The sequence below is a fragment of the Cylas formicarius genome, unplaced genomic scaffold (assembly GCF_029955315.1).
Source record: "Cylas formicarius isolate icCylForm1 unplaced genomic scaffold, icCylForm1.1 PGA_scaffold_1__22_contigs__length_36826433, whole genome shotgun sequence".
In the NCBI taxonomy this organism is placed as follows: Eukaryota; Metazoa; Arthropoda; class Insecta; order Coleoptera; family Brentidae; genus Cylas; species Cylas formicarius.
This window is the reverse complement of record NW_026844264.1, coordinates 14476904-14486215: the sequence shown is the minus strand read 5'-3', so window position 1 is coordinate 14486215 and position 9312 is coordinate 14476904. Positions and strand designations below refer to the sequence as shown.

General features: G+C 35.9%; 1 protein-coding gene across 1 annotated transcript; it reads left to right on the top strand.

Moving 5' to 3' along the window:
* Window positions 1–4487: 4487 nt before the first annotated feature.
* On the top strand, window positions 4488–6980 carry LOC132696454 (juvenile hormone esterase-like). The gene is made up of 9 exons (XM_060661271.1): window positions 4488–4575; window positions 4783–4914; window positions 4972–5115; window positions 5172–5711; window positions 5826–5964; window positions 6038–6213; window positions 6335–6458; window positions 6521–6653; window positions 6712–6980. Exons 1-9 carry the CDS (start codon window positions 4531–4533, stop codon window positions 6899–6901), a joined length of 1623 nt encoding a protein of 540 aa, XP_060517254.1. The 5' UTR covers window positions 4488–4530; the 3' UTR covers window positions 6902–6980.
* Window positions 6981–9312: the final 2332 nt, after the last annotated feature.

The window sequence follows — 9312 nt, the reverse complement described above, 5'->3', positions numbered from 1 at the left end:
TAAATAAGAGTAGTCTTGTTAAATTAAATAATAAAACGTTTAAACAAACCAGAGTTGTGAAATATCTGGGAGTTTTTATTGACGGACACTTTATGTGGACTAATCAGGTTGATGCAGTATTTAAGAAACTTCCAGTATATGCGTATGAACTTTGATAATTGAAATATAAGGTCGATGTTCACCGTTTGTTACTTTACTATTATGGCTACATACAATCCTGTTTGTCATATATCATCGGTGTTGGGGTGACTGTGTGGAGCTGTGAGCTGGCCAAAGCACAAAAGGGGATACTGAGAATTATTTTATTTAAGGTATATGCATACTCTTGCAAAACATTATTTCATAAACTAAATTTATGAACGTTCTCGTCTCTATATATTTAAGCTTCGATAATGCATATAAAAAATAATATATCAAATTATTCTGATACAGAGAAATCTCAGGATAGGGTGATATTGAGGCGGAGGTGAGAGAACAAGAACCAAGGCAACGGTGAGACCAATTATGACATATACTGCAGAAACTTGAGCTGATACAGCAAAAACCAAACAACTACTAGAGACAACCGAAATGAGAGTACTTCGCAGAATAGCTGGAAAAACACTGCTAGACAGAGAAAGAAATGAGAGCAGAATAAGAGCATGCAAGGTGGAAAATGTGAATGAATGGGTACACAGTAGGAAGAAAGAATGCTAGGTTGCAGAAGTGGAGGACGTTCTCGAAAACGTTGGTGCGACAACTTGGCAGTCTAACTGGCAGAGACGACGAAGGAACAGGCGACTCGCCTAATATAAAGAAGGAAGCAGAAGAAGAAGAAGAAGAAGATGCCACAAACGCTCAATATGATTTTAGGGACAATTTAAGTGTGATGTTGTTTAAGCACAGACTGGCTAAGGTAGGAAATAGCGCGTTAGTTCTGGAAGTTCAACTTTATAATAAACTTCCACTGACATCAAAAAAAATATAAAATATTAGTGACTTTAAAACTCTACTTAAAAATAAATTAGCAAAATATGCTTTTTAAGATATAAATGAATATCTAAATTGCAACTCCTCCGAGCGTATGCCTTAATTTAATGTTAACATATTTTGTATGGACATTATCCTATACTTTGTTAAAAGTCAAAGGAAATACAAAATTGTCTAATTGTATAATTGTCTAATTGTCTAATCGAACATGCTGGCGTTTCGCCAATCTTCTTGTTGACTAAAATAAGACTGTGGCAATTTCATTGAAAAAAAAAAACAAACCTCTGTTTGTCAGTGCCAGATGACATTCTAAACATTGCATGCTCCTTCATCACCAATCATGGCTTTTTAGAATTCGCTTTCGATTTCTTATTACGCTTAAAATAATATAAAATAATCATGTACGAGGAGGCTGTTGGAACTACGACCTCTAGATTACTATCTTCAGATAACGCTATCAATTACACGCACGTTTTTCCTTCTTAGAAATAGGACTTTAATACCATTAAACAAGTTGCGGAACGACTTTTGATTAACATTGTAGTGACGTTGTACAATTTCATACTCACTTTAGTTGTTATATGCTTTTGAAATTTGCAGTTCTACCACGTTTGAGATCGAGTAAGAAGAGACACCCATATTTGCATTTTGCAAGCACTTTCTGCTCCAAAAGAATCAGAATGAAAGAATAAGTATTTAAGCAAGAGGTCGATATTGAAGAAAAGGAAAAAACCTGAAAACATGGATCATGGATAATGAAAAATATTTTACACGTGGCACATCTATGATTAAAAGTTTGATAATACACCAAAATATTAATGACACAAATGTAACAATATAATCTGTACGCATAATCACTGTGAGTCATGTTGTTTTGGTCAATGTACAAAAATTATCGAAATATTGGGATCTCCAGACAGAGTACTTGACAACAAAAAATGAAAATATTTTCTAAATATTCACTATAATTTTTCTACTCTAATATTCACGACTCAAGCATGCGGTCACTATTTACAAAAATATTCTGGATTTTTGAACAATGGAACTTGCGGACCTTTCTCCAAACATATTGTTGACTTCTTTTCCTAAGCTCTAAAGAAGCCAACAAGATGATTGGCGAAACGTCAGCAAGTTCGATTTATCAACAATGGATGTAGGAGTAATTCAGAAGACTTGTAAAATTTGGGAGAGATCTAATGCTTTCGAAAAATTCTAGTCACGGAAGGAACACCAAAAAGTGTAGAATGTTCAAAGTATCCAAAATCCCGAAAGGCGAGACTGGTGGTTTCGCACGAGATCTCGCAGGAACAAATAGAAAAGGACGAATATAATATAGCTGTTTTATTTGAACGACATGATTTTGACGTCGAACTGAGGCGTTATCACTGCGTATTTATTAGGGTTGACGTCTGGCAAAACAAATTTATCTAGATTTTATGAATGACAGCATTGACAACTTCACCATATTTTAAACAAACACCATTTTACTAAGGTATTTATTGCTTTTTTTCTTCTGGAATTTACAATTACTTATGGACCACTCTATATAGAACAAATTAAAAGTAAAATTTCAAGTTTTTAGGGTACACTGATCATTTAACATTTCTTAAGCTTTATCATTAAAACGAGAATTTACAAATAAGTGAAAATGTTGAAATAAAACAAAAATTTAAAAAAAAAGAATTGTAATAATTATTACATATTATTTTCGCAATAATTTCTTCCATCCATATTTTCTTGTATTGCCATACAATCCACAGCGATTTGTCCAAATGAAAGCTTGAATAACATTTTGTATTTTTATAACAAAGGTAACCTTTACCTTTAGACACCTTACTAGGGGTTACTCGTAATGTTTTTAATAGACATCAAATATAAGGCTAACTACCGAAAAAACTTGCTTGCCTATGAAAAAATCAAATTCTATAGCCGTATGTGATAAAAGGTAGCTCTGACAATTTAGAAAATATCATCAATGAATGTAAAATAATTTTTTCTCAGTACCTACCAAATTTAGACCCTTTCATACACCCACTTGGGAAAAAATGGCTGTTTTTACGCCATATTGTATAGCCAAACCAACATCTTAGCCTCCAGAAACCTAGTCAAGTTCTACAGGAATATTTGGTCTTGTTCATCGTCTCCACTTCTGCATAGAGGTACATACTGAGTTGAAGGAATTGCTAAAATTACATTAATATAATTAAAATGTATTAATATCTATATCGGTTCACTGGTACAGTGTAATGTATCCATTTCTAGAAATATTTAAGTAATTTTAGTCATATTTAGTAATATTTAGTAATTTTAGTAATTTATTATCCTTGTTAATAGTATATATGTCCTTTCTGAGTCTTCTCTCATTTATGCATGCATGCTTCCAACATGCAGCTCTTAAAAATCCTGTTTCATAGTTGGCTCTCCAAGTTTTATGGATTGTGTTGTCCCTTCCTTTAAACGAATAGAGCATTCTTTTCAACTTTCTTGATGCTTGACATTGCTTCTGAGTGCTGCTGCTACAAAAGCTGTGGTCGGGGTAAGCATTCTGGTTCAACTTAAAACACCTACATTATATTTGTTTTTAAATTAGCTTTCACTATTGTTTTTTCCATATCCATTACGCATCTGCTTCTGCTAGGACAAGTATGTCTCTGTAGACGTGGTTGACCAGTCTGCTTTAAATGCTTAGGTGGATAAATTTGATTTTTTTATTATGAAACATCATATCATACTGAAAACACTAATATTGCAACAGCTCCCAGCATTCTTCCCCTTTATTGATAAAACTCCGCTAACAGTTATTTTAGCCACTGTCCTAGGTCGTCCGCCTAGCCCAGCTCAACTTCCCTTGGTCTCTTCAGTTACAATCTTTCCTCAGGTGGTTATAATTAGCTTTTTCTGCAACAGGGCTTCTAGCGTTCATATTAATTTTGTTTTTAAAAGCGAAAAAAGAGACGAATCCAATATTACAGAAAAAAGTATTTGGAGGTTCTCACCCAAGACAGAGAAAGCGAAGCAACCAGGTTCGCTGTTGCCGTACACAACATACCCCGGAGGTAAATTTTATATTTTTTGTTCGGGAGATGATAGGTAAATGGATTGTTAATACCACTTAGAGCAATTTTACTTTTAAATACAATTCTTTAATATGAGCGCAAATATCGTATACAAGAAGAAAGTAGATAAATACTTATGTGTTTGTTTTTCCCGAATTGAAATGAGTCTTTGAATTGACATCATTATTAGACATTGTACCCTCAGCATTAAATGAAAAATCCGAAAAAGGAACATTTCTTTTAATTATATGCCGCTGGAAGACAAGGTCATTTGGAAAAAAAGTTGTGCAAGCAGTCGAAACCCACCCAGGGTTGTAGCGCCAAATGATGAGTCAATGCGCGTTTTTGGAATTCGATGTCAATATTACACGCTGTAGTAGATAAGTATAATTGAGATAATTTTTTTTTGCGTATATACTATTGAAATATAATGATATTTATCTTTGATAAGTACAAGCCAGTTGAATATAAAGAAATTCGACGCTTAAAAGTTGTCACAACAAAAATGCATCGTTTGATACTACTTGGGATAGTAAACATTTCATTGGCGGTAAGTTTAATTATTTTTTATTTTATTATTTTCAACTAAATTGTTTTGACTTTAATTTTGTGATCATGTGTCGTGCTTGCTGGATCAAAATTAACAGTGTTAGTTCTTTAAGATAAAGATGGATTGTTACGCAGTTTAAAAATTTGAATTTCCATCGTCAAGTAATGATGATGTTGAGGCTGCTATAATTTTTCGTACTTTTTCTAGTGGGCCGATCTTTTGGTGGATCTTCCAGATGGCAGAATTCTTGGATCTAAAGTTCAAACCGAAAATTACACCTACTATGCCTATCGAGGAATTCCGTATGGTACTCCTCCGCTAGGGGAGCTTAGATTCCAGGTGCTTAGCTTAAAAATATCACTTTTGTGTTTAATATAACTTTGGTAACTGTCCCAGGCGCCGCTACCAAATGAACCATGGGATGGAATATTGGATGCTACCGAACACAGAAGTTGCTGTATTGCGATGACAATGTTCACCGACTTAACGAAACAAAGCGAAGATTGTTTGTTTCTCAATGTTTACACACCAGCGCAAAAAGTAATTTTATTATTTTAAGCTTTATGAATAGGCTGCAACCATAACAACTCAATTAGATTACAGAAAAATTACCCGTCATGTTCTGGATACACGGTGGAGGGTTTAAGGCAGGATGTGGAAATGATGATCTGTATGATCCGTATGCACTGACAAATGAAGGCGTTATAGTAGTCACGATTAATTATCGTTTGGGAATATTTGGTTTTTTGTCTACCCAAGACGAAGTTGTTTTGGGAAACGCGGGGTTAAAAGATCAGCTATTAGCTATGAAATGGACACAAAAAAATATCGAGTTTTTCGGCGGGGACCCAGAGAAAGTTACCATATTCGGCGAGAGTGCGGGCGGAATATCTGTCGGAGCACACATAGTGGGCGAGAAATCGGCTGGGTTATATAGAGCTGCTATTTGTCAAAGTGGATGTTCGTTGACGAAATTGACTTTTACATCTCAAAGCAATTCCAAAAAGGGCGCTTACGACATCGCCAAAGCCATAGACCCCCTGATTTCCGACGAAAACACCACGACTGAAATTAGGGACTTTTTCCTAAGACAACCAGCTAGCGTTTTGACGGAAGCTTTTAATATAAATTCCGAAGTAAGTAGCCTATATCACAAACCTATAAATTATGGTTTAGAAAAAACATGTTTAACCCATTATGTGTATACTTGAATGGTGTCCAAAGGTCCACTCATAATGGTTGTCATTTAGTCAGGTCCCGTAATTGAAGTGGAACACGAAGATGCGTATATCACTCAACTGAGTTACGATCTTGTGAAAACTGGAAAAATCAATCGAGTCCCATTGATAATAGGAACAACGTCTGACGAATCAGTTACGGTTTTAGAAAGTAAGCAAGAAAATTTTGGCAAAGAAAAAAGTGGTATGATTACGCTTATTTAATAATTTCAATAACGTTGCAGTGATTCCTGGAATTCTTCCGCTTTTCGCTCTGGGTTGCGATATGAATCCAAGAATAGTAATACCGTCAAACTTAACGCCTAAACCTGGTACGGATTTGGATCTACTTGCGAGTAAAATTAAAACTACATACGCTGGTAACGGGACATTCGTGGCAAACACTTCAACGTTTATTGAGGTAATTGTTAATATGCGTGTATTCTTAGCAAGCCAAATTGAGTATTTGACCCTAATTGTTATCGCATTATGTTTAAAAACAGTGTTTTGAATTCCCTTGTAACTTTATTTTTCGCTTTTAGTTTGCCAGTGATTACTTGTTCACCAGATCAACCATCAAGCAGGTTGAGCTTCAATCCCAATACACCCCTGTGTATTTCTATGAATTCTCTTATTTCGGAGCAGTAAGCCACGGCACAGTAGAAGGTACCTTTCGATTAAATTTGTATCTTAAGCGATACACGACCGTAAATTTCATTCTATTTCAGGTGTTGGTAGAGTAGGACATGGCGAAGATGTGTATTATCTTTTTAATACCACTGGACATGAATTGACTACGAGCGGAGAATTTGTAATGAGGAGGCAGCTAGCTCGACTGTGGACCAATTTCGCAAAGATTTTGTGAGTGGATGATGAGTGGAAGAGTTCCTGTTAGCAAGCTAATTTTTTTATTTATCAGGAACCCTACACCAGATCCGGTGGATCCGCTGCTTCTCAACGTAAGATGGCCTCAAGCATCCAGATTCGATATCCCTTATCTAGATATAGACGAGACAATTCAAGTTAAATACGGCAAGAAAAAGAAGGAAATGCACATGTGGAATGAAGTATTTTACGTTTATGGAGAGCAACCTTTTGATGGATTTTAGTGGAATGTTATTCAGTTACTTAATATAAATATATAGCAATTGTATTTTTTTTTACATTCTACAGTATATACCACTGAAGACCCCATATTATAGAAGAATATATAACGTTAGAACTAACTTTACATTAATAAACGATACTCTGATGAAGTTTATCAACGTGCTATACTTTTTCTACAACCATTGGTTTTTGGGTACAATGTTGAAAAACAGCACGAATAAATTCACTCAGAACTGACAAACGTCAAAATACCATTAGACTTTGAAATCTAAAGAAAACATCCGATGGCTCCCAAACCTTTGACTAAAATATCGGAAACGCGACCGTCATTAACGAGTTGAACGTCTTTAAGTAACACTTATCGCAGTCCTAACCAGTGCATAATTCTATATTTTGGAGTAGGGAGTAGAAATATATCAGATATTTCGATATTAATCTTTTATCAGCTGCCATTTTCATATAAATACAATGCAGATCGATTTCATTTTCATTTTTGTTGCGTAACTGACCAAAGTTCGAACTCTTTTTTCCTAATTGTTTTACTCCACGATATAACCTCCAATAGGTCCCTTGAATATTATTTTGTGCTTGTTTACAGCGTGCCGACCTTTTAGTTCAACTTCCCGATGGCACGCTTCTTGGGTCTAAAATTCAAACTGCAAATTACAGCTACCATGCCTATGGAGGAATTCCATACGCTACTCTCCCCATTAGGGAAACTTAGATTCCAGGTACCGTCAGCGTCAAAATTAAACATTTGGTTCTGAGTATAATGTTGGAAATTGCTTCAGGCTCCGATACCCAACGAGCCATGGGAAGGCATATTGAACACATACAACACAGAAGTTGTTATATTTCTTTGACAATGCTCACCGACTTAACACCACAAAGCGAAGACTTTGTTTCTCAATGTCTGCACACCTGCAAGAAAGGTAAGGATATTATTCTAAGCTCACTTGAAGATGCGCTGCAATCATAATAATTTATTATCAGATTACAGAAGAGAAATTACAGGTTATGCTCTGGATACACGGCAGCGGGTGTGCAAATGACGATGTTTTTGGACCATATGCCCTGGTAAATAAAGACGTTATCGTGGTCACTGTTAATTATATGCTGGGAATATTTGGTTTTTTGTCTATCGCGGACAATCTAATTTTGGGCAACGCCGGGTTAAAAGATCAACTCCTATGGCTATGAAAAGGACCCAGAAAAACATCAAATTTTTCGGCGGGGATCCAAATAAGGATACACCATTCGGTGAAAGTGCTGGCGGTATATCTGTCGGAGCACACATAGTTAGCGAGAAATCGGCTGGGTTGTACAGGGCGGCCATCTGTCAGAGAGGCTGTTCTTTGACGAAGTTGAGTCTGACGTCCCAAAGCGATTGCAAAAAGGGCGCTTATGACATCGCCAATCCTCTGATTTCCGACGAAAACACAACCACCGAAATTAGGGACCTTTTTCTAAGTCAATCAACTGGTGTCCTAACGGAAGTTTTTAATGTAAATTCTGAAGTAAGTGTTAAAAACAAAATTCCGGTTATGTGTTCAAGATAATTAATTGAAAAATTTAAGCATAGGAAAAGGAAATATCTTCTTCTTTGATCCTTTCTCTCACTGATTATGTTGTTGTAGTTATTGATATCTTCTAAATGTCAAATTGAACGCTGCAACCTTGTAATGAAATCAACAGCAACGACTCATAATACTTTGTCTTTTAGTCAGGACCAGTGATTGAAGTGGAAGACGAGGAGGCGTATGTAACCCAACTAACCTACGACGTTGTAGAACGTGGAAAATTCAATCAAGTTCCACTGATGATAGGAACAACCTCTGACGAATCAGCTAAGGTATTGAAAAGTAAGTAACAAAAATGACGATAAGCAAAAGGGCACCCAAGGTGTGTTTTTAATTAATGTTGCGAATCGTATTCTAGTGATTCCTGGGATTCTTGAGCTTTTCGCTCTTGGTTGCGATATGAATCCAAGAATAGTAACACCATCAAACCCAAACCCAAACCTGGTACAGATTTAGACCTACTTGCAAATAAAATCAAGTATGTTTACGCCGGTATTGCTTCATTTCTGGCGAATTTTGATTTTTTTATATTTTTTTCCCATAGTACGTTAGCGTTGTCTTGTTTACTAAATCAATCATCAAGCAGGTTGAGCTTCAGTCTCAATACACTCGTGTGTATTTCTATGAATTCTCCTATTATGGTACAGTAAGTCACGGAATAGTAGAAGGTATTTTTGACCCCGCTCAAGTTTTTCATACACGTAACTTTTATTCAGAACTAGGTGTTGATAGAGCGGGACATGGCGAAGATGTTTACTATTTGTTTAACACGACTGGACATGGATTGACTACGAGCGGAGATTTTCTCATGAGAAGCAAAATGGCCAGACTGT

Bases quoted from the DNA above. Each gene is read 5' to 3' on its own strand.
- LOC132696454 (XM_060661271.1), top strand. From the start codon at position 4,531: ATGCATCGTTTGATACTACTTGGGATAGTAAACATTTCATTGGCG. The intron at 5,965-6,037 runs GTAAGCAAGAAA...ATAACGTTGCAG, and splicing joins ATCAGTTACGGTTTTAGAAA to TGATTCCTGGAATTCTTCCG. The intron at 6,459-6,520 runs GTACCTTTCGAT...ATTCTATTTCAG, and splicing joins AAGCCACGGCACAGTAGAAG to GTGTTGGTAGAGTAGGACAT.